Below are 21,948 nucleotides of genomic sequence, written 5' to 3'. Positions count from 1 at the left end.
ATTCTAAAGATAATAAAAGCTGAAAAAGGTAAAACCATGCATCTGGGGAATATGTACCTTTACCTTGATATTAATATGTTAGTTCCCATGTTATTTCAGACCACAGTCCCCCAGCACAGTGGTACTGCATACATTTACAACATTCTTTAAGTAACACACAAAGATAATATGAACATGCTTTTCATCTTTTTCTAAATATTCACTCATTTGAATGTCTGCTGTAGCTTTTATATCAGCATTTACTGTACTCCACTGAAAAGAAAAATTATTTCCCATAGTCAAAGAAACTGATCAAAGCACACAAAGTGTTATGTTTATTATGTGGATGTATTAAAATACAATTTAAAACTCTACCTATAAATAAATATATTACATACAGAGAATAAAGAACACTACTACAAAATAGGTAGAAAAGAGTATACATGTTCAGTATTATCACAGAAGTCACAGGCAACATAAATTAAAAAAAAGAAACAGCAAAGGTCACTGAAGCATAACCCTATCTATCAAGCAGAAAATAAATGGCCTATTCAACCCCTTTCTCCCCTCTTCCCTTCTAATTGTTATGTAATTGTTCACAAAAATTGGTTAGGGAGGCAATGAAACAGCATTGCCTATAACTGTCCCTCTGTCTGACAGCAGAAAGATTCAGCATATCAGTAGGCTTAGCAAGACATAAGCTCTACATATCATACCACTACATAAAAAAATATCGATTTCTCCCTCTAGGAATAGACCCACAAGTCATAAACCCCACTATCTTCAGTCACCAAATTACAGAAGTGCAGAATTACCTAGATTGGAAAAAACCTTTAAGATCATCAAGTCCCATCATTAACCCAACACTGACAAGTCCTGGACTCCCTAAGCACTATGTCTAGATGACTCTTAAATACCTCCAGGCATGGGGACTCCACCACTGCCCCGGGCAAGCTGTTCCAATGCCTGAGAACCCTTTCAGTGAAAAATTCTTCCTAATATCCAATCTAAAACTCCCCTGGTGCAGCTTGAGGCCATTTCCTCTTGTTCTATCACTTGTTACTTGGTTGAACAGACTAAACCCCACCTCTCTACAACCTCCTTTCAGGTACTTAGAGAGTAATAAGGTCTCCCCTCAGCCTCCTACTCTCCAGACTAAACAACCCCAGTTCCCTCAGCTGCTCCTCATAAGACATGTGCTCCAGACCCTTCACCAGCTCCGCTGCCCTTGTCTGGACACAATCCAGCACCTCCATGTCCCTCTTGGAGTGATGGGCCCAAAACTGAATGCAGTACTTCAGATGTGGCCACACCAGTGCTGAGAGTACTCGAGATGCGGCCTCACCAGTGCTGAGTACAGGGGTAAGATAACTTCCCTGGTCCTGCCAGCCACGCTATTCCTGATACAAGCCAGAATGCCCTTGGCTTTCTTGGCCACCTGGGCACTCTGCTGACTCATGTTCAGCTGGCAATCAATCAATACCCTGGCTTCCTCTCTGCTGAGCAGTTCTCCAGCCACTCTTCCCCAAGCCTGTAGTGCTGCTGGGGTTTGTTCTGACCGAAGTGCAGAACCTGGCATTTGGCCTTATTGAAACTCATGCAATTGGTCCTGGCCCATCGATCCAGTCTGTTTAGATCCCTCTGCAGAGCCTCTCTACCCTCAAGCAGACCAACACTTCCACCCAGCTTGGTGTTATCTGCAAACTTCCGAGGGTGCACTTGATCTCCTCATCCAGATCACTGATAAAGATGTTAAACAAGACTGGCCCCAGTACTGAGCCCTGGGGAAAGACCATTATTACCATGGCCTTACAGAAGTATACTTACAGCCCACTGAGAAATATAATTAACTGCTAGGTTTAGAACTTAACACTTAATTCCTAAATAGTCCCCAAATCTGATGATGAGTTAGCTCAACAGTGCTGCCAAAATGGTACTTGAACTATGATACTACAGTTCACTACTAGTATTTGCACAAAGACTCCTTGCACAGAGAAAAAACTATCAGTTTGAAAAAACCCAGAACTTCATATTAGTCACTCAGAGTACCTACACAAACCATCAAAAGAATGAGATTTTTGCTTTGGGTATGCACCAGATGAAGGATCCCCCTGACAGACAGGAGGTGCCATGGTGCAGAAAGCCACTGTGTTACTGACTCTAGTGTCAGACACTCATGCTCCCAAAGATATCCTAAGTCTGAAACAGCCAGTGGGAAAAAACACTGTGAAGACCTGACAAAAAGAATGCCATTCTCATACATGAGCTGGGGACATGGTAGATTCAGAAGTCTCATAATGAAAGAAGCCTTCAAACTGCCTCCTTGAAGAAACAAGGGGCCAACAGTTTACTTTCTTTTAATAAGGCACTTGCTATTTTTTCTGAATAGGATTAGACAGATCCACTTTCCTGCTTTTGGAAGAAACGGCATGAGTACCTCTCAACACATTCTTTATATTCATACACAGATAATTACATGAATAACATGAATAGGGAATTTGCATTTAATGACTACTGGAAAATAACTGGCAACAGTGAAAGAGACACCTTGAACGACTGAATGAGAATGGAAAGAAACTGGGAATGGCAGGAGCAGAGCTTCCTTTTCCCCTGACCTCCTTCATGGCCTGTATCTGTGGCCAGCAGGAGTAGAGAAGTGATTGTGCCCCTGTACTCAGCACTGATGTGGCCACACCTTGAGTACTGTGTTCAGTTTTGGGCCCCTCACTACAAAAGGACATCGAGATGCTGGAGTGTGTGCAAAGAAGGGCAACGAAGCTGGTAAAGGATCTGGAGCAGCTGAGGGAACTGGGGTTGTTTAGTCTGGAGAAGAGGAGGCTGAGGGGAGACCTAATTGCTCTCTACAACTACTTGAAAGTAGGTTGTAGTGAGATGGGTGTTGGTCTCTTCTCCCAAATAACAAGTGATAGGACAAGAGGGAATGGCCTTAAGTTGAGCCAGGGGAGGTTTAGGTTGGATATTAGGACAAAATTCTTCACTGAAAGGATTGTCAAGCACTGCAACAGGCTGCCCAGGGAGGTGGTGGAGTCAGCATCCCTGGACATAAAGGACGGGTATATGTGGTGCTCAGGGACATGGTTTAGTAGTTTAGTGGTGAACTTGGCAATGCTAGGTTTACGGTTGGACTAGATGATCATAATGGTCTTTTCCAACCAAACTATTCTATGATTCTGTGATCTTTGACCAGCAGGGTTTGAAAAATTATACAGCAAAGCAACAAAGCTATCTAGTACATCCTCCTGACAAACACAAATGATACCCAATCAAAAAAGAGGATAGAGCCTATCTTTTTAAATACAGGGAAGCTAAGCCACTTTTTTCAGAATTTAATCCTTGATGTTAGAATGCTTGATAGAGACAGGTACCTGCTAAGGTGAAAGTGAATTCCAACATCACTGATAAGCTGAGTAAATTCATGCCAGGTTTCCTTTTAGAAAATAAAACATACTTACTAAGACTGTGAACAAAGTGTATTTAGACTGCACCAAGTCTCGAGTCTCAGTAAATTATAGGTAACTAACCTGAGGCTGTACTTTTATTTGGGAAGAGGAAGGCATTTGATACCCATTTCAGGATAGAGGGGTATGCACTTAGTGCACAAGTAAGGATTGCTCACATATATGCATTTATGCTCAAAGACGGAGATCCAGCTTCTGTTGTTATGGTGCAGTATTCTAGAAAAAGTCAATCAATTGATGAAAAAGTATCCACCATAGTGCAATATGCTAGGACTTGCAAGGGGACAAGGAAATTACCTTTTATAGACTGGGTGAGCAAATATTTTTTTTATACTTCAATTGGTAAAAGTTTGGAAATGGCTGGAGTCAGCTAAGTCTCATGTGCTAACAAAAAGTGTTTCTTAATACATATCATTGGACTTGATTTTGTAACATATAAAAAATTTCCTGTTCATCTAAATGATACCTATAACAACAAACGCTGGAAAAGGTAAATAAAACTTGCCTAACACACTTCACTAGCAGCTTAACCCTTTTACTCAGTTCCAATATAACAAAAATTAATCATCACAACAATAACCAAACTAGAAGTATGTATCCCCACCTACACTTTTCAAAGAGACTATGTTTTAATCTGAAAAGATAATGAAAGAAGAAAGAATACAAGACTAATTTTTAAAGCACTAAACACATCAACAACTAGCAGTTTCTGACTGTTTTTTGGAAACACATGGTTACTGCTCAGCAGGCCCTCAACTCCTTCTCACTGCTGGTTGCCTTTCCTCTTTGTGTGCAGACTGAATGAATTGGCAAAAACAAAGAAGTGATTTTTAAAGTCAGTATTTGAAAATTTCACTAGTTCCCTTCAGCTCTATCAAGGGCTATGAAATTAACACATAAGAATTAAAACAAATTAAAACAGTACCTCAGTCTTCAGCAGTTGCATATTTTGATTTAATTTTAAAGATATTATAAAACAAATTTAAAGGGAAAAACCAACTTTTTTTCATTCAAGTGGGCAACATTATCACAAAAAGAAAATAGAAAACAGCAGAAAGTTGGGATAAAGAAAGGTAAGTCTTTATTGCTAAGAGCATGCAGAGTACTTCTCCAAGTCTCCTACTTCCTTCCTTTGCACAATTCTGTGCATAAAGAATTCACCACAGATGTGACACCCATATGGACTGTAACTACATACTCTTGAATACTTCTCCCAGACTACTCAGGAATAGCAAATAATATAGAGAATCAGAGGAGTGATGGAGAGGCAATGGTAATATATTACCTATCCACAAAGTGGATGATAAAGACCCATCTTTACAGAGTCATCAACTACTGTGAAGATACAAAAGAAGATATTCATAATCAATTCCTGTAAGAATTCCAGCATTATGATTTACTTTCAAATTCATGTACTTTGTGAAACTAGCATTAAAAAAGAAGTCTGAATGAGCATGAAATTTCTGTATCACTGTACTTCAATACCGCAAAAACCATTTCAGATTCTGCAGAAAACTTCACAGCCATATAAACATGTTTTAGATTTTACACATAAATAGATATTTTAAACATAAAATAATTAACTGATTTTATATATAGTATATAAACATAAATTGCAAACATATATTAGGGTACATCTATATATAAAAATTGTCATTGATTTAATAGGCATGTGGAGAACTTACGGGTAAACATACTTTGAAATAAGAATATGCTTAGCCTTATGCTTACAAAACACACACATTCAAGAAAAGTAAGTTAACCTTTGGAGAGAAAATAAAATTATTATGTCTACATATATACATATAAAATACTATACCTTTCCCTTTTTGCTGCAAACATAGATAAGTTCTGTGTTGTAAACTTACCCACATATTGGTGTACTTTCATCTGATCCAATTCTTCTTCAAGATTCAGTCTACAAGAGGAAACAAAAAAAAAAAGTAAGAACCACAGAACAATCCCACAAACACCGCTAAAACAATTTTAAAAATTAAACCAAAACCACATCAATATACTACTGGGGAAAAAGTTGCCAACAGCCAGGAACTAGTTCTAATTTGGTGACACTTCACATACTTCAAACATAGTCATTTGTACAACAGCTGATTAAAATTTATAAATATAAATTTCTGAGTTCAGATAAAATGTTGGTTGAAACATACACTAAGAAGTCAGCAATCTTATTTAGATAAGGAAATATCTGAGATGAAAAGGAGAGCTTTCATCCTTTAGGAGGTGGAATCCTGTTAAGAGGGGAATAAGTATTCAGTCTCAGGGGAAACCACCAGCCAACCTAATGCAGATATATCTTACCATGCCTCTTTTTCCAGCGACTCTTTGAGAAACTCACTAACAAAATCTCTCCTCCTCTTTTCCAGCCCTGATCTTCTATTATATTACTACTATAGTTCATTTGGTAATATTAACTTATCAGCCTAGATCTGTACAACTAAATACCTGAATCACTATTTTTCATTTTATTAAAGTTACATACAAATAAGGTTGCCAGGATATTTATGCTAAAGTTTTAAAGTCAAATTGGGAAATGCGAGAATGAAAGACATTAATTTAAATGGTTAATTTATATTGGACTTCATAACCATATATCTGAAGCACTTACAAATAAATTATTTTGTCTGTGAAATAGTTTCCAACTAAAGTTATGACAAACCTCAGCTGGAAATATTTCAGGCAAGTCGAGACAACAAACCTGTAATACAAGATCAAACCCATACAAGTCAGTGACTGGCTTGCATTAATGCTAGAAATGCCCAAATGAGTTAGACCAGCACTGAATCCATTCATCACCAGTGCTCTGTCTCAAGCAGAAGCAAAAGCAGATGCTACTCAGGAGAGAACACAAGTCTAATAGTTTCTGCAGTCTGATTCAAATTTTCCATCCTGAAAATGGCACATAAGCACTTCCCTTTGTTTTCCCTGCTTTAACTGGTTCCTTGTTGCTAAAAGGACTTTTCCTCTAATCCTACAGGAATGGAAGTTCTTTATAAACTTTCACATGGAGTCTTGTCAAAGGCAATGGGAAAATATAGATCAGGTTTTAGCCACATGGTTAATGCCAACCTTCTGCAATTCCAGCAGGTTAATGAAGCAGGATTTCCCTTTACAGGAGCCACACTGATGCTTCCCCAGCAAAACTGTGTTGATCTGTGCTCAGTGATGTCTACCCCTCTCTGTTTTTTCTGATGTTTTGTTGTTGTTTTTTGGGGGGTTATTTTTTGTTTGCTGGGGTTTTTTTAAGTTTTTTTCTCTTTTTTCTAAAGACAGATTGCCCTCTTCCCAAGTATGTAAGCAGTCAGGCTCACTGGTCTGCAGCTCCCTCTGGAGCCCATTTTGCAGATGGGAGTTACGGTGGCAACCTGCCAGTCAACTGGCACAGTGGCTGTTTACAATGAGGTTACAGTTCAGTAATTTCATAACTCAGTTTCTTCACACCCTGAGGGGTGTGAAGATATTAACATAAAGATATTAATAAATAATTTATCTTATTGACCTCATAATTGCTGTACAGTTACTTCAAACAGATCTAACACCTTTGATACATGTGCTACAAAGAATACAGGAGTTATTGGCATCTGCTCAGAATCTTCAGCAGGGAAGACTGATGGGAAAGATTCACTGAGCTGTTCTTTTATGGCCTTGTAAACCCGGTGTATCCTTTTATACCGTTATCATTAAGCAAACCTAAACATTTCCTAACTGGCTTCTTTTTCACTTTAAGTAAAATTTTACTATCACAAGCATATTCGAAAACCTTCTTCAAGAGCATTTTTAGTCTTCTCAACTTTTGTTCTGCCACTGTTTATTGGTCTACCTGTTCTCAACAATGCAAGCTTAAGTTTTAAATGCTGACCTTTTCTCTGCAAGGGTCACAAAAACTTACCCACTGAGTCTATACAGAAAGCAATTTAAGACTATTTTGTGGTGGGGGTTGATTTGGGGATTTTTAATTGCACTTTTAAAATTGTAGCACATATATCAGATGGGTTTCAGCTATAGTATCTTTCTTAACAGTCTCCAAATGTTCATAGGCTTTCTCTACTGCTTGTTCTACTGTTTGGGGTGCTGGAGGTTTTTTGACTAGTTGCTTCATTTTTTTTGTGGTTTCCTTTCTTGAAAACGAATATCCCTAGGCCAATTGATTTTGTCCACTCTCCTCTTCTACCATTTAAATCTAATTTTTAAAAAAAGAAAAAGGAGAAAAAAAAGAGGCAAATATCACATGAAACCATCTTCATAAAGGATGAGATGTGGGGAAATACAGGCCAGGAAAGTTAGAGAGCAAATCATCCTGGAAATCATGTCCAGCCACCTAATGTACCAGAGGGTGATTAGAAACAGCTAGCATTGATTTACCAAGGAAAAAAAATTGCTTTACCAACCCCATTGCCTCTGTAAGGAGATGACAGGCTGCAAGAATAAAAGGAGAACAGGCAATGGTCTATACCTTGAATTTGGCAAGGCACTTGAGATGGTTTCCCACCTCCTTATTGTCAAATAGTTGAGATCTGATTTGAAAAGTAGTTAAGGTGGCTGGGAAATTGGCTGGACTGTTAGGCTCAAAGAGTGATGATCCATGATGTGGAGTTTAATTGGCAGATAGCAATTAAAAACATCCCTCGGAGATCTATACCTGAGACAGTATGGTTTAATGTCTTCATTAATAACCCCAAAGATGGGTTAGAGCATGTCTCAGCCAGTTCACAGGCAATATAAAACTGAGGGGAGCAACTGATTCACTAGAGGGCTGGACCACTGTTCAGAGAGACCTCACAGGCAGAAAATATGGTCTGATAGGAAGTTCATGAAGTTCACCAAAGGCAAAATTCTGCCAGAATAATCCCCCGCAACAGGACATTCTAGAAGACCAAGTGGCTAGAGAGCAGCTTTGCAGAAAAAGTTAGGTCCTTCTGAGCAACAAGTTGAACATTACGCAGTGATGTGCCCTTGTGGCAAAGGTAAACAACATAATAACTGTATAGGCAAGATTATAGTCTGTTGGTTTATAAAACTGATTCTGTCCAGCCCTTCTGAGACTGCCTGTGTGGCTGTGTCTAGTTTTGGGCTCCTTCAAGAAAGACATTGAACTACTACATTAAGTCTAGCAAAGTGGTACCATAATGGTCAGGAGTTGGGCACATGATTTATGACAAAGTCAAAGACCTGTGTTTATTCAGCCCTAGCAGAAAGGAAGATTTTATTGCCGTCTACCTAATGCAAGGGCGTAAAAAAGACAAAGTTTGACTTTTCCCAGAGGAGCACAGTGAATGGTATGAGAGCCAATGGACACAAGTAAGAATACATCAAATTCCAACTAGATATAAAAAGAAACCACGCATTAGGCTGGCCAGACCCTGGAATAGCTGCCCAGAAAGGTTCTGAAATCTCCGTCCTCAGTCTCCATCTTCTCCATTCTTTGTCAAAACTTGACAAGATCCTAAGCAAACTTCCCAAACTGCCACTGCTTTGAGCAGTAGGTTGGACAAGACAGCTTCCAGAGGTTTCTTCCAAGATGCACAATTCTGCACCTTCTCATTGTATCAAGGTAACTAGTACAGGGAGGCTTTCTCTCTAATGCTTTCTGAACTAAGTTCTGTATACCACTCAAAATAAAATCCAGAACAGTATTTTTTCTTTTGGTTTCTAAGATTGATTGCTCTAGAAAAGTTAGTTATTCCATATAAAAATTTTCTCTCTACATCTTGTCTTGGCAAGATAATGAGGCAAGCTCTGTGTGGACAGTTGAAAACTTCCCTGATTACAGCTTGTCCTTCACAACTCATTGAACCTTGCTTCCCATTTCTGCATCACTGGCAGCATCCTGATGAAAGGAGTACAATCTCACAGCTACTTATTTATTATTAAAATATAGGACTTCTATACAGAAGCATTACATGGTACTCCAATTTTCTGTAATAGCTGTCTGATACTACACTTAAAAAATCTTTTCAATACAGCACCACTCTCTCACCAGGTAAACCTACTCTGTCATTCCTGCAAAACTAGTATCTGGGCAATACTGTACAACTCCACAGATGACCCTCCTTCCTCCAGGTCACTGAGATGCCTACTGTGTCCGGATTACCATTGGATGCCAAGCAGTTTAGCTCCACATTATTTTTTGGGCTTCTACCACAGAAGTACTTGTAAATTATTTCCTCATTCTGTAGCTTGATATGCCAGTCAGCTACTGTTGACAGTATTTTAAAACCGCTTTCCTTATCTTTTGTGACCTCCCACAACCAACACCCACTTCCTCCTATCCTTTTAAAAGAGTCCCTTTACTGCAGGAGTATACTTGGTACAAGAGGTCTTTGCCACATCAGCTACACAGCAGGTCTCATCTCATTCACGGTTTCATCCAAGAGATTAGATTCCTCCTTGCAAACAGAATGCTCTCCTTTCCCAACATTTATGTTCTTTGCAGCAGCATATATAAAACATGCCTTATATGTAGAAAATCATACATGTCACACTAAAACAAAGTGAATAATTTGCATTCCAGTGGGGAGACTGCTACCTGCACCATGCAGTGTGATTTTTTTTTTTTTTTTTCAATCTAGGGAAGCTTACACAAGTATAGCTTCCCCTTCTGAATCAATTACTCTCATTCTATCCTAACCTAATTAGTTAGTTAGTTTATTGGTTTCTTTTGTTTTTTCCTAATCTCTGAAGCCTCACAATCTTCAATTCACAAACTTGGTAAGTTTTGAATGCCCAAATTGGGCCACTCAAGGCCCACATGTGAACACTCAGCAAATTTCTAAGTATTTTACTCATTTGGGAACAGTTTCTATACTGATTTCTATTCAATCTTTTATTTCTGAAAAACAAACATAATACAACAAAGCCTTCAAGCTTTATTTTCTAATGAATTTTTATGGCAAATATAGTGCTTACAGAAAAAAATGTAATCTGTACAGTCTTGACACATATTACATTCATTATACAAAATCAGAAGATAAAAAAGGAATGTACAAGTACTTGTGGCTTTTTATCATGACTGTGTGCAGTCAAGTGTTTTTTTACTATCACTCATAAGTCTTTTTACATTTCAAGGCAAAAAACACAGCAAAAACTGCAATATGAAGAATCACACAGAAGCAGGCAGCTCTTCCTTCTTTTCTGTTTGTTTGCAACTCAGTAAAATGTGCTCTGACACATTTGAGTCACATTTTTTACATCCTACTCTAGCTAGAACTCATAAGAAGAAAAAAACCGCACCCCTTTATGAATCATAATCCAAACCATTCTATGATTCTATGATAATGAGAAAATACAAATCTAGTTCAGTTCTCTAAAATTCAACACAATAGTACTGTAGCCTGCATATTTTTTTATGAGTGCTCCTCAACAAAAAAGAGGAAGAAGTGTACTGTGGTCTTCTTGAAGAGTACAATTTTTTGCAGAGATTGTATGATTGCTACTTTCCCCCAAAACAAGTGAACATGATCAGTTGGAAGAAGCATCAAAGAAGAGTTAAGAACTTTCTAAGGAGCAAGAAGGAACTTGGAGGAATTAAAAGTAACTGACAAAGTCACAGAAAACTGCTGAAGTATAATGCAACATTGAAAGAAATGACTCAGCCAGAAACAACATGGTCGCAAAAAGCAGGGGCGGGGGAGATATTTTCTGCTTTCCAGCCTTTCATTTACACCATTATCACCCTCAGTATCCCACCACACAGAGGTGCCAACCTAATAGGTAAGAACTGATTTATCTTTATGAAACTCTCTCTCTCAAAAAACTATTTCAAGTGGGTTTGAAGATAAACATACATATGTGTTTTGTTCCCAAAAGAGGGACCGCCTTTAACAGACTATGTCTGCCCCACCACTCTTTTAAATGATCCGTGTTCAACTCTTTTACGAAGCAGATTAGGTACTTGAAGAAACCTGTGATCCAGTTGCACAGATTCTAGTGACATGAGATGCTTCCATCACTCACTGAGGGTGAAAGAAAGATTGACCTGGCAATCCTTCAACTCAAAGGATCAAAAATAAGCTCTGTGTGTGGTAATGCAGAATACTAACCTACTGGAACTAGAGAGTCAGAACCGTAGTGTCAAAGTTCAGACACTGTGAATAAGAGCTCCCACCACTATTTATCAGATGAAGCTAGTATTTGTTGTAATTATCTTAAGCATATGCTCCCTGGATTTACAGCATCTTTTTTTGCATTGTTCAGTTTCAATTAACACATCAAACAATGGAAAGAAGAAATGTGCCAGGTTTTGATCCTAACTGAAAGGGGATTTCTCTGTGCATTGGAAAACTTGTGTTTGATTTAGCAAGTGCTGAGCAAAGGGCATCCTGTTTATGTCATCTGAAAAGATCCAAGACACAAACTGAAGCTGAGAGATGGAATCTTTGAAGATATTTCTATAGTGGAAAGGTAGTTTCAGTGTGAAGTATTTCTAGCCGATTGTAGTCTTGAGGCATGGATATAAAAAAAAAAAATAATCTTTGAACATTAGTACTTGCCTCCTCCACCTTTTGATGGTAGGAACACTGGGAGTCAAAGATGTTTCAAGAGCAGGTAATTTTGAGGATAATTAATATTTTAGAAGCCTCATGTTAACATCCATTTAACTGCGCTTTGGACTGCTCCACAAATTTCACATTTTACAAATATGTACAATTACAAGCATGACTTAAAAAGAAAAAAAATAATAGTGTATTTTAAACTTTTGTATCTGACATAAAATAATTTTTCTCCTGATAAACCCAGCAGTTACTAAACAAGCAAAAGACATTATAAGTTTACACTGTGGATTAGGTTAACTATCTTTCCTGTTTCAGATTGTAATACTGAGTGGCAAAGTGTTTGAGCACAACTCTTTTCCCAGTAGGAAAATCCAGCAATGAGTGTATTTAGGAACTGCAGAAGAACAAATCTATAAAATTTTGGAAACAGTCAACTGTCTGCTTTGTAAAACAGTAACACAGAACATGAAGGATGCTTTCAGTTTACCCTTTCCCAAGTTTCCTAATGACAATGTATCTATTGACAAGCAGGGTATTTTCTAGTTCTCTTCTTCATACTGCACGTTTTTGCTTGAGCAAGCAAATAAAATACATAGAATATGAAATTTATAAATCAGCACCTCTTGAGTAAAACTGATATTCTGCCTTTTGAAGATTAAAATATTTAAATTCTATGGTTGTATTTAAATTTGTGTATTATTTCAGTCAGCATCTCACGATTATGTCTATTACACAATTTAAAACCTCAACCTTCTAAGCTTTTTACAAGCAGCAAATTTTAAGAGGGAAGAGCTAGAAACTGAAATTCATTTAGAGATGATACCCTTATACAAAAGGAGGAATACAATGTATGTAGATACCAAAGAGCTGCCAAGCAAACCATACCTAACATCAACAAAAGAGACAAACAAGTAAGGAATGAACAAGGAGAAACTATGCAGTCATGCAGTTAAGGATGATGAACCAGAAGGGGTGGGGGTGGCGGGTGAGAGAAAGAAGAGGCCTATGGAAAAAACTAACTTAGACAGCAGAAGTGATTAAGGTTCTAAATTGAATACATACAGGAATGTAGAACCCAAAAGAAAGTCAATGGTTATTATATTAAGAAAACATAAAATTTTCTTTGGAAAAAAAAGCTTTGCTCTATAGACTCAGAGAAGACAGACCTTTGAACCGTAATTCAAGAATGAATGATGGGATTTGAATGCAATGGAAATATGCAGGTCAAGAGGAAAGACAAATAAATCTGAGAGTGAGTATAAATTGATTACTTCCAGCTTATTAAAAATTCACATCTTCACACCTTTTCTCTTGACAAAGTCAAAGGCTACTGCTGTATTTTTACAGTCTCTGTCACGTCCATGGTGTGTATTCATTCCACTATTTAATTCAACTTTTAAAAAGGGAAGCTCCTACAATTTAAAGCAATAGAGAGGTACTAGGCATGACCTCTGTGTGAATGTTTATCAAATCCTGTGAAGTATTTTGACAACTTACACAATCTTTGTTATTGATATGTGGAGTAGGTGAAACCTTGCAGGGTGTTGAAACCCCAGAATTCTGTAAATAAGCTCTTAATCATTAATAAATTAAAAAAAAAAAGTCTTCTAGTTGTATAAATTAATAACCTTCAGCAAAGGAGATTCATTACTAGTAATACCTATCACCAATCCACATGAAATAAAACTAAGTAACCATTCAGTTAAAATTTAGTAAGTTTCACTAAACTCGGAAGTCTAAACGCATATTAGCAATGGCAATGATAACACAGTAAGCCACTTCTGAAGTTTGCAATGTTGAAATTGCCATTATAACTTGGCCTGCATTTAGATGTATTCTTTACACAGGTTAATTTCAATCAGTTTGGTTTGGTTTTTTAAGCTATAAAGGTATAAAATGTTTTCAACACATGACAAAGAACTCTTTTCTGATGGCACTGGTTAAGTCTTTTCCATCCTGGTTAGTCAAGGTTGTATGACTGAAAAACGTACCCTGAAAATTTACAGTAACACCTTACCAAATTTGCCAATAATGAAGGCTATATAAGTGAAGTACATGATTGCTACTTCTGATTTTAAGAACAAATACATTATCCTGTATCTTCTAGATTAACTGAAAATCTTCTTTAAAATACATATTCAGTAGGCTGGAAAAAAACCAGACTTCATTACTCCTTCCAGAAAAAAAATGCCTTGCTCTTATTTATTCTCAAATGTTGTATTTTCTAGCAGCTTTCTTAAGTTTCTCCTATCTCCATCAGATAGGAGAAAAGTGACTTAAAGCCACACAAAGCCTAGAAACTGGTGTACTGCTTTTCACCTTTATGTAGACCTGAAATTACCTCATGGCCTTGAGCCTTCTGCATATAGAAGTTAATGCTGCATGTAAATATATCGGGTAGAATTTGACTCTGTTTCTTCAGTAATTCTTTCTCAACAATAAGCATTTTCTTATCTGGTTCCAAAACAAGTATAAAACCCAAAGCGACCTTCTGACAATAAAGCCTACTTCAAAATACTTTTAAAATTTACTCTGTTCACAAGAAACAGTCCAGTCTTAGATGCTCTAGATTACATGGTCAGAGAACAACTTCCAGTTCCTTCCTAGACAAGAAGAAGCCATAGAGTCCTTGAATTAACAGGAATCAGCACCCTAAATTAGCAGGAATCTACTGGCACTTCCTAGAAGTATCTTCTAATATGGCAGAAGTATAATCCTGTCTTTGTTTCCACATCCCAAGAACAACCTCAAAGTGTTTTGTTTACTATCAATAACTTGATGAAAGCCATTCTTCTTGCTTGCAACATATATAAAAAAGGCACCAAGAGAAGCAGGAAAGCACACAGCATCCTGGTTTATGTACCAATGCTTCATTTCTGTCCTCCAACTCTGATTGTCATAGTTTCACTCGGCAATATTAAAATAAGGATGGTAAGAAATCAAGAGAGATCAAATCTATCCAGCTAATAGTTTATGCTGGTATTGTAAAATGTACTGAACTTGACCCACAATTATAGCATCTGCTCTTTCCAGTATAATACAATACTCTGAATTCTATTTTATCGTTATATAATACTTTTGATTACTCCTCCATTATTAAGTTATTTTTGTAATACTCATCCCTTTAGAATATAGGGAGAGGTAACATAATAAAAACTGTTCTATAGAATCAGTTTTGCCAAAGGAATTACTTTTTATTTCTTTTAGATTATAGCTAGGCATCAGCAAGAAATTATCTGTAACAGTTGCTTACTTATCAAGTTACTCGAATAGGTGAAATGCTTATACCATCTGCATATAAGCAGGGCTTCTGCAAAATATACCTTCCTGCTAGAACAAAATATCCTAGTACTCATCATTTTTAATTGTCAGCAGTTCTAAAGATACCATCAGAAGCCTGCACATAGCTCCAAATCTAAGTTACATACACACATGTGCACTTGGGTCTCAATGCATTAAAGGTAATTTATAAAGATAGTCTGAACTACTGTATAAACTTTCTCTCCACACTTAGGAGTTTAAAGGGCTCCCTCCCTCAAGAGCTGCCGACCCTAGGTTAACCCATTGCCAAAGGACTCTAGTTAGTCCTCTAGCAAACCAGTGCCTCCTGAGCAATACGCATCCCATAAGTCAGCCACTGCTCATCAGCAGCTTTCAGCATTCACAGGTAGGGCCAGCAGGAGACTCCTACGCTCCTCTGCATACCGATAAAAGGAATTAAGAGAGCAGGCTCATGGCAGTCTAAAATAAACATACAAACAAACAATAAGACAGGGAATTTTATCTGGAAAATAAAACCAAGCAGAGAATCTCATTTCTAATAGAGCTGAATACATAAGAAGGAATAACCCACTGAGGAAACTGACTCCTTCCCAAGGATTACATGTTGCAAGACTGCAGCACAATGATTCTTTGGAGAAATTAGCAGAACCAACCACAATCTCTTAATGCATACTGTTGCTGGTGTGGACAGATATCAGGGGGCTAGGCTAGGAGCTGCTGCAGTCAGGGAAGCCTTCCTCTGAGTCCAAGAGGTTAACTATTTCAAATAGTTTTCAAATGTTTTCCTCCAGAGTCATGGAAGATTGTTAAAGACTGGAAAGCCAAATTAAGAAGAAAATCAGACAGAAAAAGACTGCTAAGCAAGCTTTGCATGCTCTTTATCAGGGTCCTTAAAAAGGGACAGTAGTGTTGCTTATTACCAAATAAGTAAGTTCTAAAGACATCAGGTTTCAAAGTAGTGCCAGGGAATTTTTTCTTATGCAAAGCTTAAGCCAAATAGTCTAATAATCTTTGCAAGGAAAACGGGATAGCAGTAGAAGCTCTGTTTTCTTCCCCTCAGAAAAGAAAGGAGCTTGAGAAGACAGTAGATCAACATAGAAAGGTCTTCTAGGTAAGCAAAACTGAATTGTGCTTTCTGCTTATGAGTCTTCAAAAGGGCACAAATTCTATTCTGTAAAAACAGAGTAGAATGCATATGCGCATTACGCATACTTTTGCAAAAAGCCCATACAGAAAATATTGGAAGAGGCTGTCGTAAATTAGGGTAAGTCTGAAACATCATAATGCAAACACTGATTTTAATTTTCTACTACTCAAAAACTGTTTAGTCATGAGACCCAAGCTAGGCAGAAACTGGATCAAACTTTTACATGTGAAATACTATTCTGACAGAAATTCTTCACTTTGTTCCTACAGCATTACGATTCAAGAAAATTTGCCTGCAGTAAGGGCAAAACATGCTCTTTCCATGGGTCTGTATATTTATGTGTCAACTGACAGCCCTGAGAGGTGGGAGTAAACCTGGGAGCAGGTGTTTGATCTAGACTGTGCAAGAAAGCAAACCCCATTACATACATCTGGGGATAATGTTGCCAAAAGAAGAGTAAAGCAAAAAATACTAGCATTGCTTACATTTGGTGAACATTCAAACTATTCAGAATGACTTACCAGAATTCCTTTACAGAAAGAAAATAATGAACTTACAGTTTACATGAAGAAAATTGTTGTCTTAATTAACCAAGGAAACTGAGTATTTGACTATACTGAGTCATTGAGCTATCTTACTTTGTGCATTCACTTCCCAGAAATATTTCTTATTATTTTTGTTTCCCAATTTAGTTACTTATAGGATGGATGAAAATTGCAGGAAGCGATTACCTGTTGGTGCTAAATAAGGTCTCTGATTTACAACCCGCATTCAGGAGCAAAAAAGGATAAAAGCAACTCCTTCCACACCAATCCAGTGTCTGCTCACATAACAAAACAGTGAACAGTGTCACAGGTGTCAAGAATGAGTTTTGAGATATATTTCAAATTAATAGTCACTCAAAAACCAAAGATGAGCTAGTGACTAAAATAGTTTCAAATGCAGCATAACCTCTAGCTTGCAAAAGGATGGCAGAAACTGATGCCTAAAATTCTGTCTACCATTTAGTAATCTTTTATTTGTTTTACTGTAGCAGAAAACCCAGCTGACTGGCCGAAAGGTGGTTCTTTTAAAAAAAGTTATATTGTCTGAATTATGCTCATTATTTTAATTTTTTCATTCCCTTAAAACAAGGGCATTAGAACAGCCTCATAAACAGTGTTTATCTATGGCTAGTTCAGGAATGATTTAACCTGAAGGGCCATGACCGAAGTACCAGTGTAACCATTGCATAACCATCAAAAGAGTTTTATTGTCACATCAGTGCTTTTAAACTACACAAACCTCAGATGACCAACACACCAAAGTCTATTACCTACAGCCTGGTTTTAACATTGAGCTGGTGTCCAATAATGCAAAGTAAGGATGCAAAACAATTTCTTAAATTATTTATTACACCGAAATATTTGAGTTTTAGGAAAATTTGGAAGATTCCATGTTTATTCTCATGTGATTGTGTTTGAAAAAAAACCAAATACAACAATACTTCTTAGACCATGCATTCTGAATTCTTTACAAATTAGAAAAAGATCCCAAAGCATTAAGATAGGTTAAACTTTTGTATGTATACGCATATTCAACCTCATGCAGCAAAAGACAGCCAAGTAGTTCATCACAAAGATCATGCTGGGCCACAATAAAGGTCCATATCTGAATTTCTAGAATTCCAGAACTATACACTTTAGGAAAGAGTTCAAGAGATATAGCAAGAATCCATAAACATTGTTTAATAATTTTAATTGTAAAATATTATTTGCAGTATTTGAAGAAACTCAGTGTCTCTAGTTCTTTGCAAAATTCAGAAGTTCATATGCTATTAGCAAAGCTGAGACTAAATTTGAAAATTTGCTATTTCCCTTCCAAAAATCAGTACCATGCAAGGCAAATTGAAAACTAGCATTGCATGCTGAATTCAGCTGTTGCTAAAAAGCACCAAGCAGTACTTCCCTTACCAGAATTCCCAGAAATTCCACAGAATATGTTGGAGAGAAACTTATATTCATTACTCTATTAATATAGCAGCCTGACAGCTTACATTACTAGCTTCGGTGTTACAGATTGTATGTTCATAGGCTTCTTACTAGAAACATTCAGTACAGTTTAACAACACACACTTAGTACTTTTTTATTTTTATATATACATATATCTGTAGGCTGATAAATCAGACATTTCCATATAAATGCTGAAGAACTCTTGTCTAGCCAGGAGCGATAAGAAAAAGACAGCGCTCTCACAGGCAGTGTGCTGACCAACAGCACAATATTTCATTTCTGTAACACTCAGATAATCTACAGATACCACTGTGATTCAACAGCAAGCCAGGCAATACTTCTGTGCAAGCAATACAAGGGGAAGCTAACTTAAGGGTCCCTACCTTTCCCCAGCACCTCTCTGATATTCTTGTCCCTGACAATGTTCAAATTTTATCATTAATGCAACTTTAACTCTGCCTCTCTGTGCTTATGTATTATGGAAGAATGTTTAATAGCATGACTGTGTGTCTTCAGTATGACACAACCTTGTCATAAGTGAGAAGGCACTGAAGTACTACAGGCTGCTTAAGGAGATTTGATAATACTACCTAGATTTTGAACAAATAGGTGCAGACAAGAAAAGTCTGATTCGATATGGAAGACCAAAGGAAAAACATCAACACCTCTGATTTCCAAAAACACATCAAGCCCCCAGATGCGTCTGTTAGCTAGAATGCAGGAAATTACAATATCTGGTGGACACAGGTAAGAAAAGTTCTAGAGACCAACTTAACAATTAAAAATCATTAATATCATTATCCCTGACAGATGACTCTTACTGGAAAACAATATATTTGTTTCAATTAGCTTACATATGCCTTGTGAAAACGTAACTGGAAGCTTGCTAGAAACGAGAAAATAATTCTCTTCACAAAAGGGGCCATGTAAGCTAATTATGCAAAAATCCCTAAACAACTTCATGTGGCATTTACAGTTTTGACTTTGGTCCTTTAAAAACTGCACCCTATAGTACAACTAATGCTGCTGTTTGCTTACATTTTAAATTATTTGTAGTTATTTTAGTCAGCAACTGCACTGTTTCAAGTTCTCACACTTGAGCTTGACTGTTACTTCCACTGAGCAACGTTCAGTTCAGTCAGTCAACATGTACTTTTGTCAGAAACCCTAACATCAGCTGCAGAATCTAGGCTCCAATCATCTTCACTAGAACAAAAGGTGGTATTTTAGATTTAGAAATCTTTTTATCCATCAACACCTAAAGAAATACATACATACTCCTCAAACTGAAGAACAGAAAGACTACTTTACAGAGATAGTGCATATGTCAGAAGTGCTATGCTCTGTAGGTGACACTTTTTAACAGTTATGTAGTGTGAATGCACATTGTTCCAAATTAATTTGGTATACCACATACCTATCAAATGGAACAAAGGAAAAAATACTTTTTTTGGACATTGCACACAACAATGGAGGTTTGCACACAACAATGGAGGTTTAAAAAGTCTCTGATGGTCAGTTTAGCCAAAGAGACTGTCAAGGTGATCAAAACTGCATTTTTTCAGCAAGTTCTCTAGAAAAAAAAAAGAAAAAAAGACATATTCAAAAAGTAGAGGAACTAATAAAGCCTAGGTTTGTGTTTCTTACTGCTACTATTCCAGAAAAGTAAATTTAGCTTTCTTCCACCATACCCATTCTAACAGCCAGAAAATGCAAGAGGTATCACATGCTGTTGGTTGGTCCCATGTTAGGCCCCTGCCAAATGGCTGGTGAGATACTACTACAGTTGCTTTGACTCTACAAAGAGTAAAGGAAGCAGAAATCATGTGGTCTTTTTTTCCTAAAAAAGCAAAGCTAATAGGAAACCTTTATTAAATAGCTGCTATAGCAGACTAAGGATCCTACCAAGCTTGCAGTGATTCCATATGCTTCAAAGATCCAGAGCACATTTCCTACATGCAGGACATACACAGCTACCCAGGCACTCAAAGGAAAGAATGACTACCAAATGGTCTCTGAATGACATGGCTATTTCTTTCATTTTATAAACGTTTCCTCCTTATCTCTAGTTGCCTATGACTACACCATACAGACAACCTACTTCCACTGAGCCGTGAAGATACTTATATCATAATACCTTACGTTGAAGAATGTACTAGGTCAAATAATTCAGTGTTGCTAGTATCAGTTACAAAATCTCCTACAAAGTATCCAGAATGAAAGGTGCAAAACTGTAAAGCTTCAACAACAGTTTACCTACAGTCGACTATACCTTTCCAAAGTCTTTACATCTAGGCTAAAGGGATGGGGTATCTCCATACTAGAGAATTTAATATGGCAATGCCAAAGTAGTTTAAATCAGCTAGCTTGCAATCAAGTAGAAATTCAGTGGGACATGCTACATACTAATTTAGCCAGAATTTCAGCAAAATTCAAGTAACATAGATACAAAGATGAATCTAACATGGGAAGAAAATGTTGAAGGACCTATCTATCCATCAGTACAATTCTATAGAAAGTAAGACAACATTTAGCACTTAATAGCCAAGATTAAAAATAATCTAAAAACCTGAAAATTATACTATATTTATATATATATCTATATGTGCATGTATGGTTTTATATATATGTGTGTATATACACAAAAAAGTATCTATCTGAAAAATATTATGCCTATCTTCATAATGGTATTCCAGTTCTATGCAGCTGCAAGATGCTGAATTTGAAAGCACTAGTGTTTCAGTGCTGAATAAAAGAAATTTCAAATTTTTTATCTTACTAGATCTTTCTCTTTCAAGTTTTCAGCAGTCTCATGTAGCTTAAATAAAAATATTTATACAAGCATGGGTCACTGCCCTCAGCTAAGTGTTAACTATTGTTTGAATACTATGTTTTTCTGTTTGCTTAAGGAGGAGAAAAAATGATCAAATCCCATGTTCTTCTTAACACAGGCCATGAACATAAATACAATATGGGCTTTTGTAGCCTGCAACAACTTGGTACTTAACAGGAAATGACTGTAGCATAACACATGTATTGCATACTTCACAGGGAAAATGACTCATGTGAGAAGACCAAAATGGGATATCCTAGCAGAGCCGTGGAATTGTTTTCACTTGGCCATTAGCATTCATAAAAAAATCAAATAACACTTGGGGAATTTTTTTTAACTCCCTTTTCTTGTTCCCGTTTGTAACTCTTCAAATTTGGCATGAGTTTAGACGGTAGCTGCTACAGGATTTCTTAAGACACTGAGTTGTGAGGGCTTAAAAGTATTTTCTTAGCTACTGGTTCAGATCTCAAACTGAACCCGAATTTTGGACATTTTATTTTGTTTTAATAAAAAATAATTTTAAAAAATCAGATTTTGTAACTCATTAAATTAAAAATGCAGCTTTCAATCCACATCATATACATGATAGAATATAATCCTATATTCTTTGCAAAAGAGCAAATAGTAGGGGAAGAGTCTTGATAAAGAAGTCAGGTAAAAATATTACTAAAAACAATTTCTATCAAGTCAGAATAAATATTCTATAATGAACTTAGCATAAAGATAAAT

General features: G+C 36.9%; 1 protein-coding gene across 1 annotated transcript in view; it reads right to left on the bottom strand.

The window, feature by feature from the left end:
- The window catches only part of CNTLN (centlein), a gene marked incomplete at both ends in the record, with an annotated part of 72,892 nt that extends 67,516 nt beyond the window's left edge, over positions 1 to 5,376 (bottom strand). Inside the window, one exon of the mRNA XM_010167840.1 lies at positions 5,327 to 5,376. Coding sequence (XP_010166142.1) covers positions 5,327 to 5,376 — 50 coding nt within the window. The remainder of the gene's footprint in view (positions 1 to 5,326) is intronic.
- Between the last annotated feature and the right edge of the window lie 16,572 nt (positions 5,377 to 21,948).

The sequence above is a fragment of the Antrostomus carolinensis genome, unplaced genomic scaffold, assembly GCF_000700745.2.
Source record: "Antrostomus carolinensis isolate BGI_N321 unplaced genomic scaffold, ASM70074v2 scaffold38295, whole genome shotgun sequence".
Taxonomy (NCBI): Eukaryota; Metazoa; Chordata; class Aves; order Caprimulgiformes; family Caprimulgidae; genus Antrostomus; species Antrostomus carolinensis.
Note: the sequence above shows the minus strand (reverse complement) of the source record. Positions and strands in the feature narration are given on the sequence as shown.